The sequence below is a fragment of the Heteronotia binoei genome, chromosome 1, assembly GCF_032191835.1.
Source record: "Heteronotia binoei isolate CCM8104 ecotype False Entrance Well chromosome 1, APGP_CSIRO_Hbin_v1, whole genome shotgun sequence".
Lineage (NCBI taxonomy): Eukaryota > Metazoa > Chordata > Lepidosauria > Squamata > Gekkonidae > Heteronotia > Heteronotia binoei.
This window is the reverse complement of record NC_083223.1, coordinates 147,270,224-147,287,936: the sequence shown is the minus strand read 5'-3', so window position 1 is coordinate 147,287,936 and position 17,713 is coordinate 147,270,224. Positions and strand designations below refer to the sequence as shown.

The following is a 17,713-nucleotide window of genomic DNA, read 5'->3' as shown; positions in this document are numbered from 1 at the left end:
TTGCCCTTCGGTCTTTCCGTCCCATGGTGTCGAGGAAGGCGGTGGCCCTGTTGACGGACAATACTACAGCCGTTTGTTATGCCAATAGGCAGGGCGGGACAGTCTCTCGACGGCTCTGTGCTCTAGCACTAGAACTGTGGATGGCGTGCCTGGAGCATGACATCTGCGTAAAAGCTGTACACCTTCCAGGGGTGCTCAGTCTGCAGGCGGACTCATTGAGCAGAGGGAGCAGCATCTCCGCACGAGTGGGAGATACAGTGGCGCTTCCTTCAACCTTTGTTTCAGCTCTGGGGGTATCCTCAGTTGGATGTGTTTGCCACAGCCAGCAATCGGAAGTGTCCTCTGTTCTGTTCCAGGGAGGCATGGATCCAGAATCATTGGGAGACAGCCTGATGTTCCCATGGAACAACTGGTTCCTATACCTGTTCCCGCCTCTGCTGCTGCTGACAAGAGTTGTCAACAAAATTGCAAGAGAAAGGCCACGCTGCATCCTAGTGACACCATGGTGGCCTCGGAAGAACTGGTTCCCGATCTTGCTTCAACTAGCGAGGGGGGGGGGTATTAGTTTCCGGCGGAACCGGACCCTCTGTCAGCCCAGGACGGTCACGTTTTCCATCACAACGTGCCTCATCTGAAGCTGATGGCGTGGTTCATAGACCTTGTGAGTTCTCCAGCAGAGTCCAACACATCTTCCTAAATAGTAGGAAGTTGTCTACCTGTGCTTCCTATGATGGGAAGTGGGGAAAGTTTCTTCAGTTTTTGGCTGACAATGCAGTCTCACCCCAACGGGTGGGGCTGTCGGTGATTTTTGATTTTCTGTTATCGCTGGTGAAAGCTGGACTTTCCTTTTCTTCTGTTAAAGTTTATTTATCAGCAATATCAGCATACCACGAGTCCATGGAGGGGCATTCAGGTTTTGCGCACCCTCATTCTAAGAGATTTCTAAAGGGTCTGCTCAGATTGCATCCCCCGTCAAGGTCAACCCCACAGCTGTGGGATTTGAGTTTAGTGTTGAACTGGTTGACTTGGCGTCCCTTCGAGCCAATGGCAACATGTTTGCTACAGCTTCTGTCTTGGAAGACTGCTTTTTTGGTAGCAATCACATCTGCACGCCGTGTAGGGGAGCTCATTGCTATGCGTTGTGACTACCCATATTTAGTTTTACAGGAGTCTGGAGTGTCGTTGGCTCCTGATGTTTCTTTTCTTCCCAAGGTGGTTTCTCAGTTTCACCTTAAGTTGGATGTTTGGCTACCCACGTTTTATCCCATGCCTTCCTCGGATGAGGAATGTCGGTGGCACGCTTTGGACGTTAAGCGTGCGTTATTGTTTTATTTGAGTCGCTCTAAGAGTTTCTGTCAGGACCAGCATCTTTTTGTTTCTTATGCTGCTCCTAAGTTGGGCTCCAGAATTTCATCTCAGCGGCTTTCGAAGTGGCTCACTGAGACCATCAAACTGTGCTACCTGCTGGCAAAGAAGCTGTTGCCTGGGCCCATTCGTGGACACTCTACTAGAGCGATGGCGACGTTAGTGGCATTCCTGAAAGGCTTTTCCCTGACAGACGTGTGCAAGGCTGCCACCTGGTCCTCTCCGCATGCTTTCATGAAGCACTACACTCTGGATGTGCATGTTCAGCAGAGGACTCTTCTGGGAGCTGCGGTGCTGCAAGCTGTCTCTTCTGGTTGACCGTTTTCCTGTCTCCAGGTATGTCTTGCTTGCTAATCTCCCATGAGTGTGAAGCACAGAGACCATGAAGAAGATAGACAGGTTGCTTACCTGTAACTGTAGATCTTTGAGTGGTCATCTTTGCATTCACACTACCCGCCCTCCTTCCCCACTGCTGATGGTCTCCCTATGTTAGGGGCTTGCAGCGGTCAAGAAGGAACTGGTGGGATCCTTGCGCTGGCTCCGGTGAGCATGCGTACTGGGATGCCTGCGCATGCTCACTGGTGCCGAGTGTGAAAAAATCCCGGGCTTTTTAGGTACCGGTTCGGGGGATCGGCGCAGGCGCTATATCATATGAGTGTGAATGCACAGATGACCACTTGAAGATCTACAGTTACAGGTAATCAACCTGTCTTTCCCCTATATGGGCAACCATACCTGTGCCATGCCTTGATGAAGATCAGGATATCTTAATGTGCCTGGGATGCAGAAGTTAACTCCTAAAGCCAGTTTGGTGTAGTGGTTAAGTGTGTGGACTCTTATCTGGGAGAACCGGGTTTGATTCCCCACTCTTCCACTTGCACCTGCTGGAATGGCCTTGGGTTAGCCATAGCCCTGGCAGAGGTTGTCCTTGAAAGGGCAGCTGCTGTAAGAGCTCTCTTAGCCCCACCCACCTCACAGGGTGTCTGTTGTGGGGGAGGAAGGTAAAGGAGATTGTGAGCCGCTCTGAGACTCTTCGGAGTGAAGGGCGGGATATAAATCCAATATCTTCTTCTTCTTCTAAAGTGAGACTTGACAGTACATTGCTTGTGAAAGCCGCTGTTGAGGGGAAAACTTTGTTTGGCACTGCTCCTGACAGTCATCCAATGTCAAGACTGAATCCAGGGATGTGGGTCTGATTGTCATTGGCTCTGATTGATCTGAGACTGGTTTCAGAACCCTTGGCTCTGACCATGACACAAAATCATCTCCTAGCAGAAGAACTTGAGAGTCTCCCCTTAAAAAGCACATAACAAGCATGCAGAAAAAGTGTTGTCCAAAGAATTCAGGTCCTCGTCTTCCTCTGATCATAAGCCCACAGCTCCTTTACTTCTCAAATTCATCACCAAACACTTACCAATGGCATACAAACAGGTAATTTTGTAAGGCTTTCTTTCGATCTCGGATGTCAGTTCCATCAGTATTGGAAAGCAGACTGATTGATTCTGGACTATCCTGTTGTCATCCTTTGTTGTCTCAGTAATTGGATTTGACACATCAGTTGAATCTGACCTTCCTGTTTCTTCCCTGAGATCCTGTTTAGAGTTTCTGTACATTGCATACTATTAGGACCAAAACTGGGATTCATATGCTCCTCTCAGTCCTGATTCAACTAATGCCATAAAAGACCCCCAATAATGTCCAGAGGGCATCCTGATTCTCTGTTGGCACCAAGACTGGACTTTCAATCCTATTGTGAGTGATCATTTGCCATATAATGAACAGAACTTTGATTTTACCCCAGAACTGTACCCTGTGGCCAGTTTCCAGAGCCATCCATTTATTCTCCTGGACTTTATGCTCTAGAGTGAGTAAACTGCCCATATGGTGTTCACTAAAAATTGACATATCCTGTACCTCCTCAGAGGGCCACAGATCTGATTTTCAAGGTGATACATTCCAACACCACTTGTCCAATCACCTTTTCTGTTGTAGCAGGACTGTTAGAAGTAACTGTAGGGCCATGGTTCAAGCCTGCCTCTATGCCACAGTCAGCCAACAGAATTGATAACCAGTATAATAATAATAATAATAATAATAATAATAATAATAATAATAATAATAATAATAATAATAATAATAATAATAATAATAATAATAATAATAATTTATTTTTGTATCCCGCCCTCCCCCGCCAAAGGCAGGCTCATATATAGATCCTTTTCTATTCCAGCATCCCATTGCCAGTGCCATAGTGGTAGACTCCATTCTGGGAAGAAGCAAAGGCATGCAGTGCTCAGCACCTGTTGACAGAAAAGGCTGCAAGCTTGATAGAGTAGGCTGAAAGATTTAAGCTTCCTTCACCTTGAGTTTCAAGATTGCCAATTACCAGTGCATAATAGCCAGATGCTAACTGTTCCTGTGGGGTAGCATCGCTCCATATCTGGAAACACTGTCATTCAGACTCATCAAGCTCCTGGCAATAGAGACATCAAAGCTCTCCAAGCACCAGATCTTCTCTGCCAAGCTTGTGGCAGATTGTGTGACCCACAGCCCAGCCACAACCATTTCACTCTGGTTTACAAGCTCTGGTTACAAGTTAATTTCAAAAAGTCCAGATTGGAATCTACCCAAAGGGTAGTCTAGTAGATTCATTCCCAATGAAGGCCTTTCTGCCCCCAGACAGAATCCTAGCTATAGGTTTAGGGGTATTTCATTGCAGTCATTTCTGGTTCCAATCCACAACATTTTTCAAAGACTTCTGGGGCTAGTGGCATCCACCACAGCAGCAGTCCCATACACCAGACTACATGTGTACACCCTGCAGCTTTGATTCCTAAGGGTCTTTGACAGCCTCTGTAACCCCAATCCAGAAAACTGAATGTCCTCAAGACATGTCATATACTCCCTGTCCTACTGGCCACCCTTACTACAGATGCCTTGCAGGCTGTGGTAATTATGGAGAGTAACTTTTAGCCAGCAGTGTTTGGTCTACTTGTGAGAAATAAATGCCTAGGCTGTCTACTTAGCACTGTCTGCCCTTCAGTCCCACCCAAGGAGGAAGAATATTCAGGTCCTAACAGATAATAGCAATGTTCTATATAAACAAACAAGGTGGCACAGACTCATCAGCCTTGTGGCTCCTGACATCCGAAATGTGGAAATGGTGCAACCTTCATGGATTCACAATCCATGTGGTGCACATAGCAGGAAGCAGCAAGCACATCACACACTTCCTTGATCATACTTCCTTAGTGCCTCATGAATGGGAAGTGAATGATTATTTCCTCCTCCCAGTTTCCCAACAATAGGCACACAAAGGCAAACAAGAAATGTGCTTTGTTTTGTTCCTGGCAACCCTACACTGGGAGACACCTTCCAAATCAGTAGAGAGGGGGCATGTATTATGCCTTCCTCCTGCTCCTGTTGATTGCATGAATGCTGTGCAAGATGAGACCAGAGAAAAATGACAGCCATAGTAATATCTCTGTTCTGATTTAGTCAAGCATGGTTTCCCACATTGCTCAAGATGTTTCAAAGGAAATATCACATCCTCCCACCCTACCACAACTTTCTGTGGCAGTGCCCATTCCTGCACCTGAACATATCATACAACCTGCATTTGACAGCATGGCTCATTCATTCCCTTACAGTTGTTTTCCCAGAACCCGTGAAACAGGTACTGCTAAATGTTAAAAAGCCTTCAATGTGGTGCTCATACTCTGCAGAATGGAAGCACTTTTCATCATAGGCCTACCAGAAACAGAGCACCAGGATCATGCTCTCTTGTTCAAATTTTTGACTACCTCCCACACTTAGTCCACAGGGTGGTTGGTCAAAGTACACCTGTTGGCCATAGCATGCTTCCATACATACATCAAGGGAAAACAAACCTTTGCCCAACGGGAATCCAATGTGTTTCTTAAAGGCTTGTTAAACCAGTTTCCATTAGTCTGTACTCTATTCCCAGTGGACTCTCTTACTGTGGGCATACCTTTCAGATCTGTGGCCACTTGCTCACTTAGACTTCTCTGTATGAAAACCGTATTCTTGGTACCAATATGAGAGTTAGGTCAATGAAGTCCAGGCTGTTCGTGGAGGAACATCATGAACAGCCTGGACTTCATTGACTTCTTCAAAATTTTTGAAAAGGGGACTTTTATGGCCATCCCTTGAATTCCGGTTCAAGATAGTTTCAGAATTTAACCCAGATTTATTTATTTTTAATTTAACATATTTTATTTATTTTTTAGATTTATATGCCACCTGATTCCCACGATGCATGGTTCGGCATGGCTCACAACATTAAAAAAAATATAACTGAACCATAAAGTTCATAATTAAAACAGATTAAATCTGTTAAAATCTTAAGAACATAAGAACATAAGAGAAGCCATGTTGGATCAGGCTAACGGCCCATCAAGTCCAACACTCTGTGTCACACAGTGGCAAAAAATGTTATATACACACATACACTGTGGCTAATAGCCACTGATGGACCTGTGCTCCATATTTTTATCTAAACCCCTCTTGAAGGTGGCTATACTTGTGGCCGCCACCACCTCCTGTGGCAGTGAATTCCACATGTTAATCACCCTTTGGGTGAAGAAGTACTTCCTTTTATCCGTCTTAACCTGTCTGCTCAGCAATTTCATCGAATGTCCACGAGTTCTTGTATTGTGAGAAAGGGAGAAAAGTACTTCTTTCTCTACTTTCTCCATTCCATGCATTATCTTGTAAACCTCTATCATGTCACCCCGCAGTCGACGTTTCTCCAAGCTAAAGAGTCCCAAGCGTTTCAACCTTTCTTCATAGGGAAAGTGCTCCAGCCCTTTAATCATTCTAGTTACCCTTCTCTTGCCCTTCTCTGCACCTTCTCTAAAGCTATAATATCCTTTTTGAGGTGCGGCGACCAGAACTGCACACAGTACTCCAAATGAGACCGCACCATCGATTTATACAGGGGCATTATGATACTGGCTGATTTGTTTTCAATTCCCTTCCTAATAATTCCCAGCATGGCATTGGCCTTTTTTATTGCAAACGCACACTGTCTTGACACTTTCAGTGAGTTATCTATCATTAAGTGAGTTATCTATCATTAAGTGAGTTATCTATCATTAATTAAGTTATCTTAATCTTCTCCCAGTACCTAGGAATATTCCAGAGAGAAAAATTTGGTAAACCAATAGGCACTGAAAATAAAAGTATTAGCCAAAGGTCTGCTGGAACAATTGTCTAATATGGGCTGGATGTGAACTAGCAGACACAATGGAGGCAGAAAAGTAAGCCTTTATTTGATTCATTTATACCCTGGTTTTCTGTTCTATTGGGATCCAGAGTTGCTTACATCATTTTCCTTACCATTTTATCCTTCCAACCAACCAGTGGGGTAAGTTAGATTGACAGCATGTGATTAGTCCAATGTCACCCAGGAGCTTCCATGACACATTGGGGATTTAAACCTGACTCTCTTAGATTCTAATCTAACACTCTTAACTACTAGACCACAGATGGATACCAGCCTGCCAGCATGCTTTCCACAGTGACAAAACAAGACTGAGCATACTTTCCACACTTTGGACATCAGTAGCACATTGCTATTTTACCTGGACAGAATCAAGGCTTACAGAAAATGCAACCTGTTCATCTCATATTCAGGCTCTAAATCAGGCCATACATTTTGTGTACCATCCATTCCCAGATGGATTGTCCCCTGCATCTGATTACAAGATTAGCTTGTACAAATTAACTGTCCATTATGCCTCTATACACATTCCACTGAGGCACAATCAACCTTGGCAGCAATCCAACAAGGACATCTAGAAGAAGAGGTAAGCAAGATGGTGACCTCATCCTCCATTTGCACTTTCATCAAACACTATTACACAGACACTGATGCCATGAAAGATGCAGCATTGGAAAGGTGGTACTCCAAATATTATTCAACTTAGAGCTCACACCCACCTTCCAAGATTTGGTAAGTGAACTCACTACTCTCTCATGTGGGACTGCGCAGCTACCACAATGATGAAAACGCATTCTTCTCTCCTGCCCCATAACGGACTATGATAAGGAAGACCAGCTATCTCCAAAGGGGGCAGAGGGGAACTGATGGGTCCTTTCCTTTTACATTGGAAAAAGTGGGAAAGCAACATGGAGGAAGAGGGAAGGATCACCATCTAGGGTTTTTGAGCTTCAGAATCTCTCTGTGGAAGACCTGTGCACGCACAATAATCAATGCGTGACTGGAGAGGTGACCACTTGATAAACAAGAATAATAAAGTGCAACCCTATTTCTATGGGAACCTGTGCAATTAAATAACATTGGCTCATATAATTCAGATTTTCAAATAATTTACCTTCCCCCACAAATATTACAGATATTCTGTACTGCCAAAAATGAGGGCATAAAGAATATCATCTGTAGGCAGATTATTTGGGGATTGGTAATATAGATGTGAGATTAGGGCTATATATGAACATGAACATATGAAGCTGCCTTATACTGAGTCAGACACTTGGTCCATCAAAGTCAGTATTGTCTTCTCAGACTGGCAGCGGCTCTCCAGGGTCTCAAGCTGAGGTTTTCCACATTTATTTGCCTGGATCCTTTTTTGGAGATGCCAGGGATTGAACCTGGGACCTTCTGCTTCCCAAGCAGATGCTCTACCACTGAGCCACCGTCCCTCCCCTATACTCCTTTGTATAGTAAAAGTGTTCTCTGTTGCAATTGGAAGTTCTTTTCTCCAACTATTTCAAGTTCCATTATATTTTTCAATTTGAATTCGAATTTCAGTTCAGAGAGCTATTTGATTATTGCATCCCACAAAACAAGATCAGCACAGTCCAATTGCCTATTGTTGCCAGTGTAGATTTGAACAGTCACCTGATTACACCTACAAAGATTTACAGATTTTTTTAAAACATAAACCCAATGAAATTAGATTAAATACATTTTAATTTATGTTACAAATAAGAATGAATGGATTCCCATTTTTCCATCCAGTTTAGGATTTGATCCCAAGGTTTTCTGTCAAAATTTACAAACCATTTTTTTTACCAGTATCTGCAGAGAAGTCTGAGTGCTATGCAATCTTACAATATAGTGACCTCAGTAAATGCACTCCTGTAACTTTTGTAAGGGTTAGGGAATATTAAAGTAGCATTGGGAGTGTATTTGTCAGATCTCTATTAAATTACAAGATTGCTCAAGTGTGATCTGGTAACTCTGAAATCATTCCTAGAGATTCCAGCAGAGATTCAAGAATTTACCCAAAGCTCAGTGTGTCAGAATATCTACTGGGAATGCAGTTGTGGGCATTCCTGACAGAATGCTACATGAAGACACTTGTGTGATCTTTCAGTTTATGACAGCTCTTTGCAAGACAAATGCTTTAAGGTTTCTTTAAGGTTTCCTGAATCTTAGGGAAATTGTAAGGGGTAGCATTTACCAAGGCCAATAAATTGTGAAAGTGTATAGTTTCTTCTCCCTAACAGGTAAGGTTTTTTCCCCCTATAGTGTCTTTGTTTTCTGCAGTTACACAAGAGATGAGAATGAGAGTTTTAAAAAACTGTAGCTAGACAGCTCAATGGAAATCTTGTGCAATGGAATTCAGTTTAAGGAGAAACGTTCGAGAACTGCGAGACTGATTCAATTGAGAGCTGATGAAATTACATTTCAAAATCATCTCTAGTTCCAAATGTATACAATCTGTCAATGGAATAGTTTTGTATCATTTTACATATTTTTCATGTTTTACATATGAAATTAATACTGAGAATTTATACTTATGCTAGTTAAGAGATTAACAAATGAGCACGTTTGATTCTTGATAATGAATGATACTTTTGTTATTGCTTTGGCAGCTACAAATGCTGATGGATTTGCATTGTATTTCCTCGGTGAATGCAATAATGTAAGTATGAATTTGGAGAGCTGTGTTTCATATGCAGAATTCCTTTTCATAGCTCTGTATGTAATGTTGCACAAAGATTGGCAGGACATAAAAATGTATGAATGGTTATTTCATTTGTGCTAATTAATTGCATGAGTTCCTTTTTCTGCATTGACCTTCCAAAAGTCTTCCATGTGTTAATTACATTTTTGTTTTAGAGAGCTGTGGTATTCAGCCCACCTGTATACTTGCTCAGGCTGTTGACGTTTTTAGGTGTGGTTCTGGAAAAAAAAATCACACATGTAACTGTTAAAATGGATTAATTCCTTCCTGCTTAGTTCATATCATCATATATTCTGATAGCCACGTGGGGGCTCACTGCAGATACCGTATTTTTCGGTCCATTGGACGCTCCGAACCATTAGACGCAGGGGCCTGGCTGGCAGACAAGGGTGAGATCGCTCCCTCTGCCCCCACCGCAAACCCAGCACTTCACAGGGAGCGATCTCGCCACTTGTCTCCCAGCCAGGCACTGGCGTGCTTCCCCCGCGCCTGCGTGCCTGGCTGGGAGACAAGCAGCGAGATCACTCCCTGCGAAGTGCTGGGTTTGCGGTGGGGCGGAGGGAGCGATCTCGCCGCTTGTCTACCAGCCAGGCACGGAGGCACAGAAAAAGCATGCTGCCCCCTCCGCAAACCCAGCACTTCGGGAAGCGCTGCGTTTGCGGAGGGGGGGGGGTGATTGCTCTGTTCCTGGCTTCAGCTTCTGCTTATAGCAAGGGCTGGGATCCCAGCAGCAACTGAAGCCAGGCAGACAGGAATAGAGGAAGCACCCCCCCCCTCCGCAAACGCAGCGCTTCGGGAAGCGCTGCGTTTGCGGAGGGGGAGGGTGATTCCTCTGTTTCTGGCTTCAGCTTCTGCTTATAGCAAGGGCTGGGATCCCAGCCCTTGCTATGAGCAGCAACTGAAGCCAGGCAGACTGGAATAGAGGACGCACCCCCCCTCCGCAAACGCAGCGCTTCGGGAAGCGCTGTGTTTGCGGAGGGGGGGGGGGTGATTCCTCTGTTCCTGGCTTCAGCTTTTGCTTATAGCAAGGGCTGGGATCCCAGCCCTTGCTATGAGCAGCAACTGAAGCCAGGCAGACAGGAATAGAGGAAGCACCCCCCCCCCTCTGCAAACGCAGCACTTTGGGAAGCACTGCGTTTGCGGAGGGGGGGTGATTCCTCTGTTCCTGGCTTCAGCTTCTGCTTATAGCCAACTGAAGCCAGGCAGACAGGAATAGAGGAAGCACCCACCCCCTCCGTAAACCCAGCGCTTCGCAAGCGCCGGCTGTGGAGGGGGCAGCGTGCTTTCTCCCTGCCTGTTTGCATGGCTTCAGCGCTGATGCTTAAAGCAAGCGCCGGGATTGGAGGGCGGAGGGAGCGATCCTGGCGCTTGCTGTAAGCGTCAGAGCTGGAGCCAGGCAGACAGGCGCGGAAAGTGCTGGGACGGACGCTGCGGATCACCCCCCCCCCCCAGGAAGGTACGTATGGTACCTTCGCTCCATAAGATGCACACACTTTTCCCCCCACTTTTTTTTTGGGGGGGGGAAAGTGCGTGTTATGGTGCGAAAAATACGGTACTTATATCCGCTGATTGAGCCCACATGGAGAGAAGAGATTCCCCCTCCCCTCAAAACTTGGGAACCCTCCAAGGTTGCTGGAAAAAGCTGCCTGCTAAAAAGGTGGGGAGTTACCCCCCCCCTTCAGATGTAGATGTGCTAAAGTGGAGGTAGGGAAGAGGATGTGGAAAAGCAGCACTTAAGAGGCAGCTACATGAGAGGAATCCTTCCCCCCCCCCCCATAGCTCCAGCGTAGCTTCTCCCCAAGCTTAGCTGGTCAGAAACTGGCAGGAAAGTTTTAGAAGGGCAGCTAAGCTGGCAGCTACAGAGGTTGGGATGAGATGGAGCCTCCTCATCCATTTTCAAGGCTCCATAGCCAGCTATCATTTCAAAACTTTCTGGCCAAATTGTGGGGAGAAGCAATGCCTCAGCCAGGGGGTGGGGTAGTGAGGATTTTTCACTCCCATTCACCTGTGTCCAGTACCATTTCTTCCTGCAGTCTGGCATATTAGAAGCCAGTGGGTAAGTTTTAAAAGGATAGCTGAGCCAGGTTTGCAAGTGGGTGAGGAGGCTCCTTCTCACCCTTGTCTCTGTAGCCATCAGCTCAGCTGTCCCTCCCTCCTGCTTCTGATTGGTCAGACTACAGGAAGAAGCAGTGCTGGAGACAGGCAAGTTGGAGTGAAAACTTTCTTCCCCTCCCCTGCCTCTGGCATTTCTTGTCCTTGAAGTCTGAGCTGTAGAAACTGGGGAAAAATTTAAAAGGATAGCTGCTGCAGCTCCCATGGTGGAAAGAGAAGGGGGGGGGGAGGAGAGAGAAAGGTGGTGTGGGGAAAATGGGATTGAGAAAGGGTGGGAGGAATAGAGGGGAGGTGGAGAAAGGGGAGGTTAGAGATTATTACCTGAGAAGGGGTGATGGGAGAGAGAGGGGGAAGACTGATTGATAAAGGATGGTGGTAAAAGGAGAGAAGGGGGAACATTATTAGAAAAAGGGACTAGAGAAGGGGAAGATGCTCCCTCCCGACAGGATTCTTTCAGGTACCGTGTTTATATTTTCATCTCCATTGTGGAAAAGACATATTCAGGGGTTTTTTTCCCTGGAAAAAGAGGTGCCGATTTCTCAAGAGAAATGAAGGAGAAACGTACTGGTGCCCCTCATGAACTTTTAAATATTTTTTGATAATTTTGTTTCCATAAAGAGGTTCCAGAACTCTGTCCCACTGTGTTCCCCAAGAAAAAAAGCCCTGGATATATTTATCCAGAAGTTTTGTTTCCTATCTTTTCAACCACTTCTCAGTGTTAGGAGAACCCATAACCTCTCACAAATTTTCCTTAGGAGAATCCTTATTAGAAGGATTTGGTTTTTTTGTTTTGTTTTTAAAGTTCAAAGTACATTGCTTAAATACATACTGATATTCTCAGATGTTCTAGATGAAACAATACCTTTCTTTCAACAAACTATATTTGTTCATAGATTTAACAATTTTGTCATCAAAATATTAACTGTGTTTACCTCGGAGGACAAATTTTAATGGAAAAGCCTGTGTGTTGCTGGTGCTGCTGTTCAAATAAGAATATTACACTGGCCATCCGCCAGCCATTTCGTATAAAGGCTAATTTTAATGTTACATTATTATCTGTAATTTCACATTTTTGTTATCTGAGAACTTTGGCGCTAATGTCCTTTGATTTTTTTGCTGTCTAGTTGTTGTGTAGTTGATGTATACTTTCTTCAACAAAGTTCTTCTATGTTACCTGGAAAAAAATTGAAATGATAGGAATGTTGAAGGTAGTAAGTCCCAGCAGTAGATGTTGGTATATGGGATCTTTGTATAAAAATGACAGTACAAAAAGAGATGCCACAAATATATGCATGATCATGCTTTCAGATGAACTTTACTGAACTGTTCTGAGATTGAAAGTAAGGAATTGTTACATATTCTGCCTAATAGATAGTGCCATCTAGTGACCCTCCTAAAGATTTTATAAAGCAGGATAGAATATGTCTCTTATTGAATCGAGTAATTTCTAATGCCTTTCTGATGTCATCCATTTTTAATAAAAATGTTGTGTGTCTTATTTTAAAGCTAAACAGAATATTCATTCTTGATGCATGCTTGTTACAGTAGCTTTGATTTTTAAAAATGTTCTTATTTGGTGGCTGAATGATATTCTGTCTCATGTTTGTAAATAGTATTGTCATTTTGAGCAAGATATATATTCTGTGTTCATACAAATTTTTTTTACTATAATTTTTGTTATAATTATTGCCATCACTTGTGCATTTCTGTGAAAAAAAAACTGTTCTTAAGATATCATGTGGTGAGTGACTGTAGATCATTGCTTATTAGCACCTCCATCAGCTGCTGAACAGGTGGCATCAAACTAGGGAAGTAAACAAAATAAGATGACTATCACCCTGTGTACTTTGGACCTGGTCTGCAATCTTTCAGGTTATATAATTTGGTGGTGCATATTTTATAATGTGAAAATTCAAAGTGGACCTTTTGATTTTCATAAGCAAAACTGACTGGATCAAAATATAAAAAATAATATGTTGGCTGTATTAATTATGAAAGGGGCTAAAGCAGTATGAGAATTCTTAGCAGTAAGAGGTTAGTTAAATGTCAGGTTATAGGTGAGCTGAGTTACACTGCTTTTAGAACAATGTTGTGTTTTCCCTGGTTCATTAATATGGTCTTTCTGTGTTGAATAGTTCTTTCTGACTTGCTTTATTCAGAATTGTTGTTTTGGCAAAGAACAAAGGTGAACATTGTTAAGAACATAAGAACATAAGAGAAGCCATGTTAGATCAGGCCAATGGCCCATCCAGTCCAACATTCTGTGTCACACAGCGGCCAAATATATATATATATATACACACACACATACACACTGTGGCTAATAGCCACTGATGGACCTCTGCTCCATATTTTTATCTAACCCCCTCTTGAAGGTGGCCATGCTTGTGGCCGCCACATTGTTCAGTTCAGAATCACACCAACAGGAAGTTTGACATGACATCATGACATGACAAATGGTGGTTTGTGATTGCTAGTACCCTGAAGCAAGTTTGCAAACCATTGTTTGCACTAGGTGTGATTATCTTATTATTAGCTCATAGTTATGGACCTGGTTTTTCCTTTGGAGGTCAATGTACCACAGAGACAGGAATACTAATGAGACTGTATGAAGGGGTGTCAAACATGCGGCCTATGGGGCACATCCATCCCACCCAGGGCTCAGATCTGGCCCCTTAGCAACTTCCTTCTCTTGCTTCTGTTTCCAGGGCTGCTGCTGCAGCTGCATGGTAGCTTGCTTTTTCCCTAGCTCCCTCAGTGGCTCTTTGGTTCCTGCTTCTTGCTTCCCTCCCCACCTCTCTCTCAGAGAAAGAGAGCACTCTGTGGCTGCTTCCTGTTTCATGCTGGAGAGGTACAAAGACAAGCCTCTCTCTCTCTCTCTCTCTCTCTCTCTCTCTCACTCACTCACACACACACAGAGCTTCTGCTTCCTTCTCTGGGGCTGCTCCTCCTCTTTTGGGGAGGAAGATGGAGGAGGAAAGAGAGAGAAAAAAAAAACAAAGTTGGAGACCATAGCAACTGTAAGACCAACAACGTTTTATTCCAGGAATAAGCTTTTGTAGGAAAACACCAGGACTTTTTTTGTTGCAGTACCTACTTTGTATATTAGACCACACACCCCTGATATAGCCAGTCCTCCTGGATCTTACAGTAGGCCCTGTAATAAGAGCCCTGTAAGCTCTTGAAGGATTGGCTACATCAGGGCTGTATGGCCTAAATGGATGTTCAAGATCACTGAATGCCATCCTTAAAAATTGTATGGAAATTAGCATCAAATTTTTTAAAAAAAGTAATTGTTTTTGTAATGCACTGGACTTGTAGACGATTAGAACACCACATACTTTATTGGCGAGTACATCACAAGAAAGCAATAGCGGGGCCGAGTCCCCTCTTATATACATTACCCGGAACAACCCTCTTTCTGGTTAGGTCCAATCCTGACCAGCTAAACTTCCCACCACTGATCATCATAGGCAGCTGCGTTTGTCCCTTCCGGTTGCTGCCCGCAGGTGCACTGTGCTATACTTTCCGGGGGCGAAACGCAAGACACAACAGTTTTAATCTAATGTTTCATTTAACTGTTCTTATTGTTACTCTGTTATGTATTGTGAGCCATGCTGAGCCTGCTTTGGCGGGGAGGGCGGGATATAAATCAAATAAACTAAACGAATATGTAAAGGAGTTCCTGTTACAAAAAAAGTCCTGGAAAGCACACTTCTTCATAAGGAGGGTGGTTGAGTGGGCAGGTGGATGGATTCTTCTGACAAGCACATTGAGGAAGCTATTTTGGCTTATTATGAAAATATATTTTTAAAAAATATTGAATTTCTCTGTTCCTATCTGGATTTATTTTATTCAAAAAAAGACCCTGGTTAGGAATTAGAACATTTGGATTGGTCCTTATAATTTGGAGAGTGGAGTGATTTCAGATGTCAAATGATAATAGCACACATTGGTAATGAGACAGGAAAACTAGGGGTGTTTTCGCACTCACGTTTTACTGGCGCCACGACCCTCCTGACGCCGGCGAATCTGCATGGATTTCGCAACAGAAGCGCCGGCGCTTTCCGTCGCTAAGCCAGCGCAAACGTTTTCCTGCATCTTTGCGATTTCCGTTTGCGCTGGCTTAGCGACGGAAGTAGCCGGCGCTTCTGGGAGCGCCGGAGCTTCTGGTGCGAAAGCCATGCAGATTCGCCGGCGTCAGGATGGTCGTGGTGCCAGTAAAACGTGAGTGCGAAAACGGCCTAGGTCTCAGTTCAGACCTGGAGGATGTAATTGTTTTGAGCTTCATTATCCATTGCAGATCAGCAGTCTCTCTTTCTAAGCTCCTGTTGTAATTCCTCTTAGGTCTACTACTCTTAAGTCAGCAGCTGAATGTTGTGATTTCTAATGTCAGATTTATGTCTTTTTATTCTTTGCATCCTCCTGGACTGAATCCTCCTGGATAGAATTGAGAACTAGGTTTCCTGTCTCATTACCAATGCTAGTATCTTCATGCCTACTACCCCTCTGCATATCATACCTAATCCAATCAAGCCTGCTATTGTCTTTCACCCGCTATTGCTATTAGACATCTGAAACTACTTTTGTAAAGTTTATATCTCTGACATCTGTTTTTATTTATTTATTTCCTTACATTTATGAATAACCTAATCCCTGCTATTGAAAGGCTATATGAGATTTACAGCATTATAAACATTAAATTAATCACATTTTATGGCATGCATTGCGGGGCTCAACAAAGTGACATTTATGTCAGATCTGGCCCTCATAAAATTAGTTTGACAACTCTGTGTACAGCATTAAGTAAAAAAACAAACTAAAGAAATATACTACCTGTCAGGCATGATATGAACAATTTGAGAGAAAGGATACTGGGGGGAGGGAGATGAATGTGTCAGAAAAGAATTGCATTTTTAATGTTCAAGAATTTGCCACAGCTAGTCTGGAAATTATGAGGGAGGTGTGAGGCTAGATTTAAGCAAGCAATAGGGCATGTATGGCATGGCTAATGCAGGCAAGTGGCAGTCATTCCAGAAGGAGTTCTGGGAAGAGATAAAACTAGTTGGAAATTTGCTTTTATTCATCTATGAACAGGGTGAAGGTGTTGCACTGGTTCAGAAGGGGAAAGTGGAAGAGATACTGCTAGGGAATAGATTAGTTTTTTGTTTGTTTGTTTGTTTATAATTTTTATTTGTTTTAACTACAAAGAGAAAAGTAATGCCAGAAATATGTAAAAGAGGGGAGGGGCAATTACAGAGTGGGGAAGAAGAAAGAAAGCAAACGTTACATATATATCAATTATAGTTCTACTTCCTATTAAGAAAAAATCCAAATCCTTCTACCTGCAAATATTAAATCTCCATGTATTTCACCAACCTTTCTGTCATTACTAAGAAAAGGGTTTTTTTTAGTAAACTAATACCAGCAATATGAATCTAAACATTTTCTTCAATACCCATAAGTATATAGAAAATGAAATTTCAAAACCATCTCAACACCATTTTTATCTAATTTATCTTAACCCTATTTAAGGCACTGGAATAAACACATAAAATTCAGACTTTTGTTTTTAACAAATTACCAATAATACCACTTAGTAACTTATCTATCTCGGCCTAAACAGTTTCTCCAAAATAACATTAAAAAGAAAAGAAAAGAAAAGAAATCTACCAAATTACCAAACAATTATAGTGTCCACCTTTTCAACAAATAGTCCAGCCTCTTCTTTAAAATCACCCTTGTTCTTTTTAAATCACATGTCTATTCATTATTAGTAATTACATATTTAATTACTCACAAGTTGAACAAAAGAAAAATCAAAACTTATCAATCCTTCTTGTCAAAATTTAAAAACACTTCTAGACTGCTTCATTTTCTGTGCACATATTACACTGGGGACAAGTCACTTGATACAGTCCAGACCTTACACTTTGCTTTTTAAAGTCAAATGTCATTTCTTAGTCCGGATTCCATATCCAACCTTCTATGAAAAAGGAAAATTCGAAATCCTTCCTAAACGCTTTCCAGATTATAATTAGTTGGTCAGGATGTACCTTTTCTCTTCTCAATGTGATCGGGCCACCCCCCCCCCCCCAACATCGTGATGAAGACTTCAATGCCGTTTTTGTTACTCAACCTGACTTCACTGGCTCTTAACTTCCGGCCTTGAATTTCTAGTGCGACACCAGAATCCATCTTGGTTTTCTTTTGCTTGTTTTGGAGTATATCACTTTTACATTCCGATTCCACCGACATCAACAAAGTCTCTTTAGCAC

The 17,713-nt window shown here is 43.1% G+C and overlaps 1 protein-coding gene across 5 annotated transcripts in view; it reads left to right on the top strand.

Annotated features, from left to right (window-relative positions):
* The window catches only part of PDE10A (phosphodiesterase 10A), a 546,650-nt gene that overhangs the window by 406,076 nt on the left and 122,861 nt on the right, over positions 1–17,713 (top strand). For all 5 annotated transcript variants that reach the window (XM_060242109.1, XM_060242082.1, XM_060242099.1 and 2 more), the window contains exon 5: positions 9,232–9,281. In XM_060242109.1, coding sequence (XP_060098092.1) covers positions 9,232–9,281 — 50 coding nt within the window. The remainder of the gene's footprint in view (positions 1–9,231; positions 9,282–17,713) is intronic.